Raw genomic sequence first — 19,510 nt, 5'->3', positions numbered from 1 at the left:
GTTGATTCAATGTAAGTCTAAAAGATGAGAAGAACTATTGAGAATAAGAATGAATAACCTTTCAACAAAATAAGAACATTCAGAATTTTATTGGTGAAGAATACAGAGATGAGACCTGAATACAAGGCATAAAAATAAGTCTCTTTCTAAACAGTGCTGAAACTGGAATATAGAAGACAAATCAAGGAAAGAGAATGAACTCATGCTTGTTATAAAAAGAGTCAAATACCTAACCATGTTTATATCTCCACTGTCTTTCTGACCACCACTGATGTAGAAGTCAGGTTTAGGATAGAGAGGCCACATGTCCTCCGACTCTCCAGCTCTCCATGTTTTGTGGGAATAGATTTTAGTGCAGATCAATTCCAGAAAACCTCAATTTAGTTCAAAGTTTGTCAGTCCAAATAGACTCAACAATCCACTGCCACACATCCAGGAGCACCAAACCACTTATGTTAACAGAGTCCTGGGTTTTTACCTTAAATTTCATTAGAGTACATCCTATGCTACTGGAATACAACTGTCAATTCCTCTTAATGCCTAATGTGTTTATTTTTAAAACCAAATCTCTCCAGCATTAAAACACCTAGGGTGTATTTTGATGACAAGAACCCCATCTTGTGGCAAAATGTTTCACAACCAAGTTTAGCTACGTATGGTGTTGCAATTCTCATTCAGAAGATAAATCTGTGTTGAGAAGTTATCATTTTATCTGCTTCACCAGACAGAATTCCTAACCCAGCATTTATCTTGTGTCTGCGACAGCACCAAAGTATGCAGTAAATCTGTGGAGCACAGTAATTTGGGTCTTTGTGAGTTATTTTCAAGTGAAAGCTGGTAGTCTTTGCAGAGCTTACTGCGGAATATTTTAAGAGGAAAGCAAACACTGGCTCTGGGTTAGCTTCTGAAATATCATCTGTGCATTCTAGGGAGGTTCCAGACATTCTGTTTCCCATAAGATGAACTCATTTGCTAAAGCAATCACAAGACAAAAACCCCAAACCCACACTAATGACACCCTAATCACCACCATACAAAATGAAGCCACCCCACACAGCATGCTTGTATTGCATTATCATTCGTAGTTAATTCTCTAAAACGTGGCTGTAAATATTTTTCTTTCCTATTTTAAAAGACAATAAAAATTGATTCTAAGGCATTCTTTTCATTTTGATTTTAATAGAAATGTCTTCTCCCACTGTCTCTATTTGGTTTTTAAAGAAAATTCGAAAAGCCTATTGTTGATAAACTAAAAAATGTAATAAAGCACTGAGTATGTCTGGCTCAGAAACATTAGATATCATTGTTATTACTGTTTTTATTACTGACACTAGAGCACTGTAAAGGGGGAAGACCTTAAAATAGCTTATTAGTGTGTATTTTCCTCACCTGTCAAAGACTTAAAGAGAAGTTCAGTTTAAACAAACGGAATTATTTTTTAACTAAAGCAAAACTGAAACCTTCTGTTCTCAAAATCTGTTTTTAAAGGGTTAAAAAGGACAGTAGATTAATATTAAAACAGCTTTTTTATTTGTTAATGTCACATAAGAAATTTAAGCATGTTACACTATCTTAAAAAACACAACTAATGCATTTCAACAGAGAAGCCCCTCCCCACAACCCACCGCCCCATCCCCATTCCCCTCAGGAATTAAGAATCTAAGAGAAGTAACCATAAAACAAAGTTTTGTGGAATCCTTCATCCAGAGTGCTTACATGATGATTAGGTTAATATTGCCTTCTTACAAAATTTCTCTTTTCCATTAAAAAAAAAAAAAAATTGGTAACCTTGATTGCTTATTACAAAAAAATTCAGTACAAAAGTTCAATATATTGAAAAATGTGTTCCCCCTCCCTTAACAGCACCGTTATTTATAGCAGAAAATAATCAAGAGCAGATTGCTAATCTAGATGGAGCAATCTTCAAATTATTCCCAGACACACAGTGGTTTATTTACCCTCCCTCCCCTTCTCATAAGAACTTTAAAAAAAAAGAAAACACATACACACGTTAAAAAAAAAAAAAAAAAAAAAAAAAAAAAGCCAAAAAATTTGAGAGACCCTTTCCAAACAGTACACAGTTAGTACAGTGTCAATAATTCACATCTTGCAACAAAGTGTATGGATATGATTTCTTTTACAAAACTTTCAGTGTCAAAAAGGAAATTAAGGCCATCAGATTCGCAGCTTAAAAATTCACATAAAGGAAATATAAAAATATTCTGTGCTTCTGAGAAGGCTCTGCACTGTATATAGGTAAGGATTACCATACTTCTTTATGTTGAGGAAGACAGTTGACTTGAGAAGTTTACATAATTGCACAGCTTCTGTTGGATGCTCTTGGGGCTCCCTAATGAGAAAAACAGAAGGAAAAAGTAGTACTAAGAAAATGGATCACAGTATTCTAAAATAAGACAAAATCTTAAAACTACAGGAATCCATATTACCTAATTTCAAATGAACCCTTTATCACTTCTCACTTACACTTTTTAACCTTCTCTTAAGAACTACTTTCCTAGAATACTCCCAACAAACCCCAAAACACTAATTCTCAACTCTGGTTGCACAGACGTTCAAAAAACAACAAAACAAAACAAAAAACTGATTGAGTCTCAGAACAATTAAATGAGAATTTCTCATTTAAGTGGGGAAGGGTAGCTATATATAACTTTAAAGTAATTCTAATATTCAGCTGAAAGTTGAAAATCACTTTGAAAAATGAACAAATGAGATCAGTGGACTCCATTTTGAACAACCACATCAGATGTAATATGCCTTGCAGGATCTTGAACTTCCGTATCTCAAAACATTTACATTGGATTTGTACTCAAATGTGAAGTCAAAAAGGTTTCCCTATCCATTTCTTTATGACATGCTAATTCCTCACAACCTCACAATATAACTTGTGACTCACCACTGATTAGACTGAAATGGGTTTCTTAAAAAGGTCACCAAAAACCTTCTAGGCAATTCAAAAGGCTTTGAATTCACCCTCCAATGTGCAGTCAAAATAGCTGTTTTGCCCTTCTATTGTCCCTGTTTTGAATTTTGATATTATTTCCATGATCACACAAACTAAAAACCTTATACGTCTTTGACTTTTTCTCTCACCTTTAAGTTTTGTCATAAGCCTTAATGTATCACCATTTACATACTACCTCAGTGTCTCTGCCATCTCCTTTGCAGAATCAGTACCTGATTCAGTTTGCCCAGTGATATTCTAAACTGTAGGTTTTAATTTCTCCTTTGCTCCAAACTATGCAGAAGTTACATGCCTGGACGTTCCAGACAATGTCAGTTTTATACCAATCTTTCAACTTCCTTTCTCTCGCACACAAACCCCAAAATACAACTGAATGAACAGAAACACTTGGTGCACACATTTTAACAAATTCTCTGCATGAATTAAAGATCACCATAAATCCTTTGCTGCTCCTCCCATAAGAGGTGGAGGCTATTTACCTATGCCATGAATCTTTATGGTTTACTTTGAGAGAATGGTAGAAGGGAACTGCACCAGCTCAGGGCCTAGCTTTTCAGAGACCTGGTGTTCTCCACTTTCACCCTCTTAACCAGCTACCATACTGACAAACAGCTTGGGCCAAACTACTACATCATGAGAAGCCATACAGAAAGGGTCCTAGATGATAGTCTAGCCCCAAACAAGCTTCCATCTGATTACAACTAGATGATTAACACTCATCTTCCATCACATAAAGAAGAATTACCAGCTGAGTCCAGTTAAACAATAGCAGAATGATGGGACATAAGAAACCACTATTTTTAAGTCACTAAGTTTAGAGTGGTCTGTTATTAAGTAGCAGCAGATAGTTCAAAAACACCCTCAGAATGCCATCATCTGTCTTCTGTAACAATTTCCCATGTATCCTTCAAAAACCAAATAAGCACCATTTTCCAGAGTTGTTCTTAACTATACTGGTGGCAGTGACCTATAGAGCCTTTTCCAGTATTTAAAACTCATGTAGATCACTGAGCTGAATCTTTGACACTTCACAATGTTATTTTACTTCTAGTCATTATGATGTTCTGTTCGTTTTCTTAATAAAGCCAATTTGTAAAGATCTGTTCTTAAATATTCTCCAAATATAGGAGAAGGCATCCAGGTTAAAAAAAAAAAAAAATCATTCTATCTCTCATAACCCACTTGAAGTGGTTTCCAACCCTAGGGACTAAACAAATAAGAGAATGTTTGTTTACAGTAGGACTGGGCTCATGAAACTATGCATACCTAGATTATAAATCTGGAGACACAGAGATGAAGTCTTATCAGGGTAAGGATAAGGACTCAGTTTAATGACCAGACTCAAACAGCCTGAGAATATAAACTAAAGGCTCATTCATTATTAATAATTCCAATTTAACAAATTAAAACCAAATCTGGAGTTTCTTTATTTCAAGGGCTCTCAAAAACCCTAACACCAGCCAAAATCTATCTTGCAATTAGGTAATAATTAGAAACTTATTATTGCAGGAATTTTGTTCCACATTGTAGCTGAATATCACCTTTTTTTTTTCCAGTTTATATGCAAATGCTTGCTCTAATTTAGTGACCTCAACTTTTCAATCATAGAACCCAACAGTAACTAAGTTTCAGGGCATGCACACCAATCTATTTATACTTATTTATGAGTAATATATATGCCCTACCATATGTATGTAGAAAACAAAACTGAAATTTGATAGAATGAGGAAGAAAATAAGTGTGCTAACATATACTAGTGGCCTAAAGCACCACCATGAATATGTTTGGGAGGTATAATCCCCCACTTGTTAGACCACTACTCTGGTTTATCAATGGGGGAGGGGACCCACATGAGAGACTTTCATGTAATTCTATTAATAAAAATTAAATGTAAAAGAATAATACCTGCTGGTGGAAAATTTCTTCCTCCACAACCACTCCGGTTGGCTCTTCCTCCTCCTCTTCCTCTTCGGGTATAGTTGTTTTAAAGACTGTACTTCTTTGCGCAACCTCCTAAAAACAAGAGAGTTTAATCACAAAGATGTAGGGGAGCGGGGCCTTTTTTATTTTTATTTTTATTTATTTATTTCTTAAAAACAGCTTTCTCATATCAAGGGTTAAAGGGTTATTAAAAAAAAAAAAAAAAAAAAAAGCCATTCTCTCAGCAGCTTAGCTACTGAACTGGAATTTTTTCACACAATTAATAGCAGTTCTTAGAATATCAATTTTCCCTGCAGGGAACCTACTGGTGTCCAATTTGAAATACCTGCCGAGAAGTTCCCAATGCTTTTGATTCCACTCTGTTACTAAGAATTCTGTGTAAATGATTTGGCACACTCAATTCTTTATAAAACTCGACAAAAATTCAGCTTAAAGATCTTAGCTCAGAGCAAAGAGATGGTGCTAAATAAATGCTGAGTAAAATGAAGCTAGATGTCAACAGTTGTGATCTCAAGGACCATGGTGGCAAAAGGACCACCTGAGCAGTGAATGAAAAGAAAGCTCCTTTCATTCCTTTGGCAACTTATTCCTCATGAAGGAAATGGAATCAAGATGGATTAGCACTAATTACTAATAATCTACTAGTGAGGTCCCAATTTATTCTGCACAAGAATAGATCTCCTACCCTTCACTAGAGGGACAGAAGAAAGCAACTACTTCCACTCAAAACACAGATCACTTTCCTGTAAAGAATGCTGACTTGGATAAATGCTGCAGTGTTTTTGTTTAAGCACAAGGACAACCTGATGATCTGACAGCTAGTAAATGAGTGTGTCCTAGAGAGTGTTCAGAGCATCTAATTTTATTCTGTACCCTGTCCTAAGGTCACTCAAGAAAGATAATGCCACAGCAGAAAGAGTAAATTTACTTTCACAAAAACTAATCTGAAATTCAACAGACCATCTAGTTTGAAATCAAAGAGGAAGAAACTAAAAAGCTAGTGTTATGAGATTTCAATTTGAAATGTCCAAGGATATATTTTATAAATCAAGTAAGATAGTAGGATAGGATTTTGATTATTGATGCAGGACTGAGGAAGATGGGTCACTTCCACGCTCTCAAACCAGAAACTTCAACTTCTGTGAAATCAGTCTGTCTTAACCAAATTAATAAAAAATGTGACTCCTCAGATCCACTATGATTTTTTTGTTTTGTTTGGTACTGAGAATTGAACTCAGGGGCACTTGACCACTGATCTACATCATCAGCCCTATTTTGTATTTTATTTAGAAACAGGATCTCACTGAGTTGCTTAGTGCCTCACTATTGCTGAGGCTGGCTTCGAACTCTTCGACCCTCCTGTCTCAGCCTCCTGAGCTGCTGGGATTACAGGTGCACTACCACACCTGGCCATTATTCTTTGGATGAAGATATCAACTAAGAGATGGCAGCATGTTAAACAGAAAAAAGGTTCTCAAAAAACTTGTACAGTACCCAGCTTTCCTCAACTCACCGACATTGAGAAAAAAAGAGGTAAGAAAATCCGCTGTTGCAGACCTGCATGCTCAGCTCCTACATACAGCACTGGTTCAAAAGGCTCTTGATGTAACTTAAGACTATTAACCCCAACAAGAAGCTTAGGAAACAGTAACCTGCTCAACATCATTAATTATGAATTATCTCAACACAACTACTTTTAATGTAAGCCTGCTGTTAAGTACTTTTCATTTTATAACATTTAAAAACCAATTAATCCAATGCAAAGTGCCTATATGGAATATCAGTGAGCTAAACAATCTCTAAAAATCTATATAATACTCAGTGTTTGCATTAGGAAAGGAAGCCTAAGCTTTGGTTAGCTGTATTGAAATGTCATCAGTAATACTGCTTCAAGACGCACTCCATGTCATGATAACTGCTACTACACTTCAAGTATCCTACCATAAGTCTGTTTCTAACTTTGAACACCTTTCACATGGGAAAAAAATGGTAGAGATGGTGACTAGATTACACGGTTCACAAAAGTCTATTCAATCTCCAGGTACCGCATAACAGTGCTTTTGGATCCGAGCAAATTATCACTCTTATCTATGTTTTGAGAGAGACGCCTATTTGCCAATTTCCAATGTTCAGGGGGAGCTACCAGCATAGGAGCAGCAGTTAATTCCAGCGGTGGGGTGGCGGCACATACCACAGCTGGGCAGAATTCCCACAAGTGTAAGGCAGGAAATGAGCAAGGGCTTCAATGGAGAATAGAACACCTAGCACCCTCAAGTCTGTGAATTACTGAAGGCATTGGTACACTACCCTGTACCCTGAGAACCCATGAGGTATTAGGAGGTAAATTTCCCAGTTATACCCCAAAATCTCACTGTACTAAGAACTGTACTAAATTCTACAGTGAAAAAAAAATCAGATGCCATTTCATTTTCAGTCTGAGATCAAGGGCACTCCTCATCTAGCAGACAAGAATTCCTTATGCAGAGTAGTTTACAGTGAAGGTAGAATGGATGGGAAGATGGCCAGAACAGGACTTCTTACGTAAACGCCTCAGACTACCTTAACAAATGCTGTATTTACCTTGTTTCTCTGAACTGGAGTGATAACTGGATGCCTGTTACAAGCCAGACACAGCGTCAAGATGGATCAGAACAGGCCCCACCTTCGACATGCTTCCTCTAGTGAGCAAGGACAATTTGAAAAGCACTGTGGGGAGAGGTCTGCAGCTGGAGTTCTGCTGTGACTGGATCTGCTGAACACTTCCTCCTCCTTCACAGGTATTTCTCTCTGTTCTCCCAATACCACACTCCTTGTTCTCCTTCTACTTCACTGGCTGTGCCTTCCAACCTTTTTTTTAGCTGTAACTTATTCCTAGAAATGTTGCTAATCTCTGGGACTTATTGTGGATTCTCTTTTCTTCTTTACTGACCTTTTTGTAGTTAGCCAGAATGGTAACTTTAGATAGCATCTGTGTGATGAGGACCCCCCCACACACACCTCTAGACAGCTTCACTCACATATCCAACAACATCTCAAACTTGATGTGGCCAGAAGATGTCTCGCTCTCTTTTTAAATTATTTCTAATTAGTTATACGTGACAAAAGAATGCATTTTGACACATCATATATAAATGGACTGTAACTTCGCGTTCTTCTGGCTGTACATGATGTAGGATTACACCACAGAAATCACCTCTTGTTCTTTCACCCGACCAAGTCCACTGATTCTCAGTACTAGTTACTAGTGGTACTAGGACTATCTGGCTACCCAAACAAACTAGGGGTCAACTGAATTCCTGTCCTTTCACATCCCTCTCATCTATATAAATATTTTTTTCATTTCAGCAGTTTTTAATATAAGTTGGATATAAGATTATTTTATTACTGCATCTTTCAATTGTTTCTTCCTTATACCTGCCCTTTGCCTTTCCTACTTGATAAGATGGGTGCTTTCCATTCCAAGATCTGGTCTTGGTCCAGCATTAGTCTGGTGATAACCACCTTATAGGGGCAGGTGCCCACATAGGCAATTATGCCATCTGCCTTTTCCCACTGCTACACCCATGTGTATGTGGATGACTTATTTCTTGCTGTAAACCTGGAACATTTTGTCAAATCTGCTGACCTGCAGTGTCCTCACACTACCTGAACTTCATCCTCCTTTTGGATGGGACATGACTGAACTTCTGTCTTAGCTCTCTGGGAAGAAGGGAAGACAATCTTTCTGCAAATGTGGGAGGGTGCACTGAAATGCTTTTTACAATTCTTGCTTTGGTGAGAAGTCACAAACGGATTGAACCTCATTTTAGCTGCTGCTGTACCAGTGATACTTGCAAAAGGGAGTGTTCCTCAAATTTAACCTCATCAGTGCATCCTATCAACTCTACTTCCAAATATCATTCAACTGGTTTACTTCTCTTATACCTAGAAAACCATCTCAGCTTAAAGTATTCTCCTTGGTTGTTTTTGCCTTTGCTTACCTTTATTCCCCTAACAACTTGCACAACAGCAAATTTTCCTCCTTCACCTTGCTCGTCTTACCATGTCATTCTAAAAGCCCTCTAACAGCCTTCCACTTGCATTCAAAGTAAGATCTACACTTCTCATCAGAACCTACACAATCTGCCCCTGCTGACTGGCACTGCCTTCCCCATTAGTCTCTGACAGCCACGCTGGCAATCTTTCCTTCAAACTCTTCTGCTATCTCTTCTACTTGGGAATATTTTTTTCTGTTTGCACAATGGCTGGCTCTTTCTCATCTTTCAGGTTTACACTATGTAAAGCAGATCTACTTCTTTAAGACAGTCTTGCATTTTTTAGAAATATTCATCACTTTATCTTATTTGCTGGTTTCTCTCATTCACTCTAGAATGGAAGCTCCATGATGGGAGAAAACATGACTGGCTTCTTTTTTGCTATATTCTTAGAACAGGGTAGCTAGCAGATGCTTGGGATTTTCCAAATAAATGAGTAAGCTTGGGCTTACAAATATGGTCAACGTAATATTCTCCTATAAATCCCTTTTCAATATCACTCAGTCTGAAGAGTGTACTGGTCCCATTGTAAAACAGGAACCAGCAGAGCCTGTCAACCTAAAGGCAGGATGAAAGTCAGAACCTATTTAAGTGTCAGAACAAGGCACTGAGGCTAGGACTTCCTCACAAGCCAGCTTAGGGCTCTGAAGGCAAACAGAGAGCAATGAAGCAGTAGCACTGCAACTAGGAGGAAAATGAGAGGCACGAACCACCTGAACTCATGCTACAAGCCCCATGAACATGTTTATGGCAAGTGCAACAAAGGAAGGACTCCTGAATTCTAAACAAAGGCCCACTGACATTTTGTACAGCACCCAAATAAGACAGCTAGGTAGAGACAAGGATGAAGCCATTCTTTACCAGCTCCAAAGCAGCTTTAGCTGCTTAATTACAAAGATACATGTGTATGTGTGTGCGTGCACACATGGCAGTGTGGGGAGGTAAGGTTCTTTAACAAGAATTTTCTAGGACTGACATGCTGAAAGCATGACGACATGTACATTCCTCAATCTTCAAACTATTTCATGAGCACCCTGAGAGCTACTAAAAAGGTTAATAACATAAGCACTAATGAGATGAGCGTACCTTGCCAGATACTATTTCAAGCATTTTCAAAGGATTATCTCATTTATATTAATATCTCATTTACACAGTCACGTTAATTATCTACTTAAAAGTGGGAAAAAATCAGAAGTAAGGTAACTTGCTCAGGCTCCAAAGCCAATTTGCAGTGGAGACCAACAAAGAGGGGACACAAACAATTAGAGCCTGTGCTAATCACTAATACTCTATGATGCACTCATTTTATTCCCAAAATTTGTAGTTCTGATTTACTCATTTTGATTTACTTAGCAGCCTTGGTCTCATTTAAGCAACAATAACTTCACTTTGTAATTTGACTTCTGAGAAGAAATCATAGTAAGATGAACTTGCAGGTGAAATCAACATTGCAGCAGTATAAACCATACCTCTCCCTGAGAATTTTTCAATATAACCTTCACATCTTCACCAGTGCCCCAAGAATTCTGGTTCTTCCAGATGAGGTCAGTGGGAGGACTGGCCGTGACACCAGCATTTGCAGCCCAAATCTGGAAAAGAAAATACATTAGTATATGCAGAAGCCAGCTCTCCCACATGCCAATGACAGCAACAAACTCCTACTTCTAAAAGTCTGAGAACTCTGCCCAGTTTCCAAGTTGCTGTGTCAACTAGTCGTGTATCCAGAACTGCAGAGCTTCTGAAGACCGCAGCTCCCATGATAAATGAACTTGTTGATACACTGGTTCCTGAAGTGAAGCTGCCAAGATTCATATCCTAGTTACTATACGCACCACAAAATCCATAAAATGGGGCATAACTGGTACCTATAACAGGTGAGATTGCTGTGAAGAGGAAGTGATTTATCCATATAAAGGGGCTGGCTCACTCAATAACAACAGCCTTAGCATTCTATTATTCCATAGTTCATGGGCCATCCTTTCACTGAAAGTCTTCTGACCCCCTCCTATAGTGTCCTCCAGTTGTCAACAGTAGGAATTAAAAGACGTTCTGGAGCAGACAGCTTATCTACAATACTCTTATGAAGACTGATATATATTCAAACAGAGATAGTATAATAATACCCCAGATTATCTGAGGATTGAACTCCAAAAAGAATGCAAAAAAATGGGAAAGCAATTGTTATTGAAATAGACCAAAGAAAGAAAATAATTATATTTCCCTTCTCATCAGCATGGAAATTCTTCCTTCTTTTTTTTTCCCCCAAGTATTTGTTGGCAGAAGAGAATACGTAGAGTGGAGAAAACTTGGCAGTCAGAAAACCTAGGCTTGGATACCAGACAAATCACTACATCTCAATCAGTCCCAATGTCCTCTGCCACAGGGATATGACCAGCCTTGGTCTTTTATAAACATCATATGAAAATGGATAGAAAAAAATCTGAAATCTATAAATTGTCATATAATATAAAAGACTTTATGATTACAAAAGGGAAGTTGGAGATGGCAGAGGGAGGAATATTTAATTATGGGGAGAAAAATCTGTGAATTACTTATTAGGAAAAAGTCTTTACCTTTTAAGTGCTCATTTGAAACATCCAGAGCATTCATCAGCTTTACAAATAGAAAGGGGCATTTACTGGGATGAAAAAACTGGATTAGAGTCATTTTCAGATTACACGGATGTGTTTTCCTAATTTCTTACAATACTTTTCACTAATGTATATGGAATTACATAGTTGCTTTAGTGTTAATAATGATTGATAATAGTCAAAACCTCAGTGACCTTCTAATAATAACCTAAGACTAACATGTCCTAGAACAATATGGCAGCCACACATGGGTTTCCAAGTACATGAAAGGTGGCTAGACAAATTGAGATGTGCTGAAAGGATAAAATATGTACCAGATTTCAAAAATGTAGCTAGAAAAAAGAATGGAACATACCTGACCAGTAATTTTTATATGTATTCATTACACACTGAAATTAGAGTATTTTATAAATACTGGGTTAAATAAAATTTCTAAAATTAATTTACTTTTAAAAATATGGCTATAAGAAAATTTAAAATTATACATAGGTTTCTCAGGTTTCTGTTCTAGAGTTTTAAACTGATCTTTGCTTTTGCCTTGTACAATTTTATAAAAACATCACCCCCGTGACCCCCAAAGTTTCTTATCCATTTAATGGGAGCTACTGGAAAAAAAAATGTAATACATTATTTAATATGATAAATGATCCCTCCACTAGACCTATAAGATCTACCTAGTTTTAGTCCATCAGATAGTACATCCAGTGGAAAAACAGATGACTGGCATAATGGCTTCATATTATTTTAGAGAGAAAGAGAACATTCGAAATCTGAATTAAACTGTTGGATTCTTTTCACATTATGTAGCTTTCCTAAGATATATAAAACAACTGAGCAAATTTCTCTCAATATAATAATTACTAAAGAGAAGATCATGTAGTTAGAATATTTGTTCTCAATTTTACTCTTTATTACAAAATTAGCACCTGATATTTTCACAAAGTGGCATCAAGCTTTCCAAATACTTGTGAGCAGTTTTAACCTGTATTTTGAGCTTTGACCTAGATAGAACATTAAGGTTTGCATCAATCAAAATTATAAACGTTGTTTAAAAAAATGTTTAAAATAAGAGGACTCCATAAAAAAAGGACACTTACCTCTATCTACACTCTTTAGGGATGAAAATAGTGCCTCTTTGGCTGCTATATCAAAGTTAGTGTATTTATTGTTTGTTAAATCTACTTACTAAGTCAAAGGAAAGGACACTTACGTTGATTCAAAAGATGCACACTTCTCTAAGAAGTGAGTGAATAGTATTTAAGCAACTATTAAAGATGTAGTGTATTAGGACAAACCAGTACACAGTCGCTTAGAAGTCAAAATAGTCAGAATACCAATTAGCCCATCTCTCTAAATCTAGAAACTTTGATACTATGCAAAAACCATACTATGTTAAAATATAATGTTGGAAAACAAAATGACAAAAGTGATTCTTTACAAGAGTATGTAACACAAGACTTCGGTTTAAAATACAGGCCCATACCTCAACCCCAAGAATAGCTGAGGGTGAGGTGGAATATGGACACCAAACACTACTCAAATGACTCTGAACCTTGCCCAAGGTGGCTTAGGTGATTACCATTTTAAGCAATGTTAACTTCCTAACCATTTGTGCCAAACAGTAGCTCCTAAATTACATAAGGCTACAAGTATCAGTGGAGAGACAGCTATTTTGTGTCTACTGGAAGAGACAAGAGAAAAGAATTCAAACTCTCAGTAAGATAGAATTTTAAAAATCTTTAATAGCACTTATAAGGCCCTGATAATGTCAAAGATGTTTTAATACTCATTTCTAAAACACTTCTCTTTAGGCCAAAATTTTTTTGAATTACTTTTTCTATTACTTAAGACAATGAAGTTAACTAAATGATGACTAAATTCACTTACTGTAACAGTCTGGCCTGCCTTTAGCACATATCTTGAGGTATATTTGTAACTGACTGATGTGTCTCCAATTTTTCTGATCATTTCCCAGCCTCCCATTGGTTGATCCTATTCACAGTAGAAAACATAACAAGGTTATTTCAAATGTACAGAAAGTTACAGAATAATCTAATACACAAATTCACAGGTTTTAAAAATAAGACAGCTCTATGGCTGTCTTCCCACAATTCGTATCTTCCTATTACAAAAAGAAAACATGATTTTTGTCATTCAACAAAATAATAACTACAAAGATGATACAGTTAACTATTAAGGTTTTAAAGAGGACAAACTGGAAGAGTGTGAACCAAACCAATTAAATGGTCATATTCACTGCTAGATCAGGTAGGTCTTTTAAATTTAATTTAACCATAATAATCACAATTATAAATATCTAATATTTGATGATTTTACATTTTTTTAAAAATAAGGACAGCTTAAAAACAGAAGAAAGAAAATCTTTTTTCTTTTTCATCTATGCCACTTCCACTCAGTTAGCTATTTTACCTTAAAACTCAAAACCAGGCTATGATGAAATGAGCCTGACCTAAGTGACAGCTATAATAAAGCTCCCCACTGCCCAGTGCTGCCTGACAAACTAGGAAAGGTACAGAAGCATGTGTATCCACCTCCAACTCAACAGTGAGAATAAACCAGCTTGATGGTCACTTCCCAAACAGCTCCAAACCTGGCTACTATGCCTTGTGAAGAACAGTAGTATGACTTCTATAAAGCAACAGACGCACATCTGGGCATGGTAAGACGTCTATAATCCCAGTGGCTAAGGAGGCTGAGGTAGGAGGATCCCAAGTTCAAAGCCAGCCTCAGCAAAAGTGAGGCACTAAGCGACTCCGTGAGACTCTGTCTCTTAAATAAAATACAAAATAGGGCTGGGAATGTGGCTCAGTGGTTGAGTGCCCCTGAGTTCAATCCCAAGTACCCCCGGTCCCCCCCACAAAAAAAAAAAAATAATAGAAGCAACTCTGCTCTTAGCTTTTAAAGTTGTGATCAAGAAGCCTTAGAGCCTATCTCCTTAGTACTGGAACTGCAAGCATTCTTGTACTTATTAAAATTATTTATTCGTCCATGTACATGCAGAACAGTTTTAATATTTCTGCTGAGAAAAAGTGATTTTCACAAAGACTTTTGGAAGACCCCGAACATATGCTTCAGGTAGTGGCATTCATCCCACTGCATCCCCAGACCTTAACTTCCTCCAGCATAAGCTCTCACCTTCACAGCCCAAGCCAGGGACTACTGAATTCCTTAAGCCCTGGCTCTAAACTTCAGAAGTCCCTGCTATGAATATTTTATGTTCACCATTAAACAAAACTTTAGGGCTTCATACTATTTTTGATATAAATTAAATCAATGTACATTCATTCATTTATTTAGAGAGAAAAATACTCCTTTTTGAGTCTGGGCTCCTACTTCCTTCTTTCAAAAAGTTTTCATTAATACTGTGAAAGGATATCTACCACTTTCACCTCAATTCCTCCTACTTTTTCACAAATCTGGCTAGGGCAAAGTAATAATTCATCCTTGGGAAGGCCACTGTGACAAAATGGTCAAGTGTGAAAAAAAGTCCTGGCTCTATAAAGGGTTAATGAAGAAAAGCTTGAAACCACAAAAGGAACTGGAACCACCTATTTCTCAGTCTCCCATTTTAATTTTTACTTTATTTCATGAACTTAAGTAAAAAGGAGGGAAACCCTTATTCCATGAAGATTTACTGAATCCAAATAATAGATGAAGAGCTGTTACAACTGCACAACAGCCCACCAGTCTGCAAAGATTTGCTAGGGAGAAAAAAAAAACAAGAAAGGAGGGTCTATTCTTTAACCTGTTCAGAAGTATTCTTCAACCGAATAAATTTCCCATCAACATCTATCTCTTCAATGCACACATTCCCAGTGGCTGAAGCGGAATGAGAGATGCTGACACTACTGCTGGCCTCTGATTCTTCCACATCAACTCTCTTCCGCTTTCCTCTAGTTGTGCGCACACTGCGACTTGAGGATGCGCGGGACACTGTAACACGGGAAGAAGGGCTTGGAGAGAGTTTCAATCTAAAAGGAAAAAATAATATTCTCTTTATGAAATATAAGCACCCTGGTTTCTTACCTAAAAATTTTAAAAGGACAATTAATATCTAGTAAATGCATTTCTAAAGTAAAATATTACTGACAATCTGTGAGACAAAGCTGATATAAATATCTTAACTAAAAGAACATTTATTTATGCTAGGATGCCCAATTTTTTTTTTTTTTAAAGGAGTAGTAATTTCAATGTTCTTTTTTTCTTTTCATACCTGTATTCTTATGTAGTTGTAATTTACATAATATTAAATTGACTAGTTTTTTAACCTACATTGGCCACTTTGTCCTTGAAACTCTTCTGAGAACAGGTATCAGAAGGATTTACATACTAACCAGATCTGAAATGTAAGTACAAACTTTCTTTCAGCAAATACAGTATTCTACAACATATTAAATTATCAAAATATTTAAAATCTCAAAGGAAAGCATACATTCTGAAACCGTCGAACATTTAAAGTAACAATAATAAGCCAAGACTGCTTGACCAACATGTTCCATTGTCAAACCAGAAATATGATCTATTGCTACCTTTTATATCTAGATGTTAAAAACAGAAAAAAGAAAAAAACTATGCTGCCTTATTTCTTTTTAATCCTTATTTTACTTTCCTTAAGTAAAAAGAATGGGAGCAGAAAACAGACTGTAAGGCAGGGTGACCTTTGAATTCCTTACCGTTCTTCTTCTCCTTCTAGGAGTTTCCTGTAAGCACTGATTTCCATGTCCAGGGCGAGTTTAACATCAAGAAGTTGTTCATAATCATTCAGCTGTTGCTGCATCTGATCCCTTATTTCCGCCATCTCTCTCTCTTTGTCAGACAGCATGCGGCGAGAGTTGTCTCTTTCTTTAGCAAGCAAGTCCTCCAACTCTTGAATCCGTTCCAAACATGCTCTAGACTTCAGATTCAAAGAAACACATTTACTTTCTAGGAACATTCCAATGTTAGCACAAGGCAGTTATTTTAAAACATTTCCTGGACTTGGAAAACAGCCCTATGGAATCTCAAACTCATCAGAATTTAAGATTTTGATTTTTAGAAATTAAAAACCAAAATTCCTAAAATATAAAACAGATCTCAGGAGAGTTTTGGCTAATTAAAGAATGAAAAAAGAAATATTTCTCAAATAAAAGTTTGTAAATGTATATATAATTTCTCTGAATTTCACCAAACAAAATTTAAGCTGTAATTATAGTTAAAAATCAAGTCTGGCTTCCCTACAAGGCCCTTTTTCAAAAGTATAAATTATTTAAAGACTAAAAAGATAGAAAAATTCATTCACGAAAGAAATCTAAAGATGAGTGAAAGTATGTTTTGGATAATTGCTGAGGAATATTTAGAAACCAAAGAAAAGGGGTATGGATCATTACATAGAAGGCACTATATATTGTCTCCTTAGAATTGCTATGGTTTCTCATGCTTGATTACAGAGAACATATGATAAAGGGTAATTTGCAAAATATTACTGTAAATACAGAAGCTTTACATTTGGCATAAAAATGAAAAAACAAACAAACAAAAAAACCACACATCCTATGCCAGTAAGTTCATCTTATAAACCTTGTACCTCAACTGGGTAATTATCCTCCTGCATTTCTCCATGACAGAATTCATCTTAGTAGCCTCAGCAAATGACAAGGTAATCAACTCGAAAAGACTGATGGGAAGCTCAAGCCCTCAGAATCACAACTGGTTGCACCAGAGGAAAGAAAGGGCACCTACTATATAAAAATTATATCTGGAAAGCTAGAGACAAAGGAAACCACACACTATAATAAATACTGTACTCCTGGTAGCAAATTCATTCCTTATGAAGGTACAGATGAAAAATTTGTAACTGTTTTAGACACATAGTGGAACTCAACAAATAAGCAAATAGATGGCAGAAACCAGGTTTTTCACTCTGAGAGAAAAGTTACAGATAAGCGGAAAATGAAGCCAAAAATGAACCCTGTGGTATTAGATTCAAATCAGACATCTGTAAGAACACATGTTCAGCTTAATACATATATTAGACAAATAAAAACAATTACAGATATATGTGTGAATACATGGGTTAGCAGACATACACGTATTACCCAGTTCTGTCTATGAGAGGACCAAGAAGCAATAACATTCCAGTACTAATGAGCATACTCAGCCCAGATCTTAATTTCTACATAACATTCCCAATGAAAAGAGCCACGGCTCTTTGGAGAGATGGATAACTAACTCTAGGGCAGAGCAAATACACAATGACCCTAGAATATCTTATAGTACCCAACAGTGAAGAAGTATTCAAAAAGGATGGTACACGGTATTGAACCTGACAGTTATTTCCATATGTGAAACAATCTAAACCAATGAAATAAAATAGCATTGAATTAAAACCCAAAATACAAACTAAATGCCCGTTAAGTCTATGCTGATAAAATTAAACTTAATAAAAGGGGGAAGATAAATCTTTAGAGTTCCACCAGGATGTGCAGCTTAATTCCTGCCCTTTACTCTTGAGGGTGGGCTGAACTTAGTGACTTGCTTCCCACGAAGAGTATGAAATGGAAATAATACTAAATCTTTTGACAGTGGAGAAACATGTACTACAGGTTACACTACTGTAACCACATATCACCAGTGATTTTCATGTAGTCCCTGATATGATGTGACAAGACAGCAAGCACTTAAAACCCAAAACCTGGTTCTAATCATGTGAAAAACACCAGAAAAACCCAGACTGAAGAATAGTCTATGGGATACCTGGTAGTCCTCCTCAAGATTCAAGATCATGAAAAACAAGGAAAGCCACTGTCAAGACCAGGGGAGACTAGGGAGGCATGAGGTACCCTGTAACACAAAGAGGATAATAACAGAAAAACTGGTGAAATCGAAATAGTCTGGAGTCTAGTTACTATTAATACACTACTCTCAGTTTCTTAGTTTTAATAAACATTTCATGGTAATGAAAAATGCTAACAATGGGAGAAATTAGATGAGGGATATACAAGAACTATCTGTACTACCATTCTAACATTTCTATAGATCTAAAATTAGGTCAAAATAATAAAACTATTTGAAAAATAATTGATCAATCAATTAACAAAATTCCAGAGTATCATCTGACATTCTGTATTAGAAACAGGCATTCCTTTAAGATTGATACTATACATATAAAGCACCAATTAAAAATAAATAGATAAAGCCAGGTATGGTGGCACACATCTATTATCCCAGCAACTCGGGAAGCTGAGGTAGGAAGATAGCAAGTCCAAGGCCAACCTCAGCAACTTATAGAAGCCCTAAGCAACTAAGACCCTGTCTCAAAAAAAATCAACAGGGCTGGGGATCTAGCTCAGTGGTAAAGCACCCTTGAGTTCAATCCCTGGTACTAAAAAACAAAACATACATGCATAAATAAATGGAAGTGCAGTAAAGCAGAGGAAAGGAAATAGAAGAGGGAGAAGCAGAGAGAAACAGGAGGCACCAGGAACTGAAATGGAAGAAATAAAACTTCATGCATGTATGATTATGTCAAAATGAACCCAACTATTATGTATAACTATAATGTACTAAATAAAGCATAAAAAAGATTGATAGTACACATTAAAAACAGAGTCCTTGTGCCTCAGGGAACTTGCATTTAACTGCATTTGCATAAACTATGCTATATAATAAGAAATCCATTCCTCCACCCATGGTCTTATACTTAATCTCTTCGCTTTACTTCACACTTAGGAGGCAAAGGACAGAATGGGCCACAAGGTGAAATCCAAAGATAGATGACTAGAAACAAACTATTCAAGATTCAGGGTAACCTGAGCCCAGACTTGCAAACCCAAAAATGTCTCTATACTTGACCACCTTTCACCTTAAGAGGTAAAAATCATAATCTAGGTGTAACAAAGTTTGAAGTTACGCTGATTTTTTTGTATTTTAAATAGAAATATTTAAGCTCTGTGCTGAATACT

General features: G+C 36.5%; 1 protein-coding gene across 1 annotated transcript in view; it reads right to left on the bottom strand.

Moving 5' to 3' along the window:
• Positions 1 to 1,547: 1,547 nt before the first annotated feature.
• LMNB1 (lamin B1) overlaps positions 1,548 to 19,510 on the bottom strand; it is a 50,272-nt gene continuing 32,309 nt past the window's right edge. The window contains exons 6-11 of the mRNA XM_079145627.1: positions 16,244 to 16,464; positions 15,316 to 15,541; positions 13,437 to 13,541; positions 10,428 to 10,547; positions 4,889 to 4,996; positions 1,548 to 2,350 (exon numbers count right to left, since the gene is read on the bottom strand). Coding sequence (XP_079001753.1) covers positions 2,309 to 2,350; positions 4,889 to 4,996; positions 10,428 to 10,547; positions 13,437 to 13,541; positions 15,316 to 15,541; positions 16,244 to 16,464 — 822 coding nt within the window. The 3' untranslated portion in view covers positions 1,548 to 2,308. The remainder of the gene's footprint in view (positions 2,351 to 4,888; positions 4,997 to 10,427; positions 10,548 to 13,436; positions 13,542 to 15,315; positions 15,542 to 16,243; positions 16,465 to 19,510) is intronic.

Source organism: Sciurus vulgaris (assembly GCF_902686455.1).
Source record: "Sciurus vulgaris genome assembly, chromosome: 6".
Taxonomy (NCBI): Eukaryota; Metazoa; Chordata; class Mammalia; order Rodentia; family Sciuridae; genus Sciurus; species Sciurus vulgaris.
This window is presented reverse-complemented; position numbering and strand designations above follow the sequence as displayed.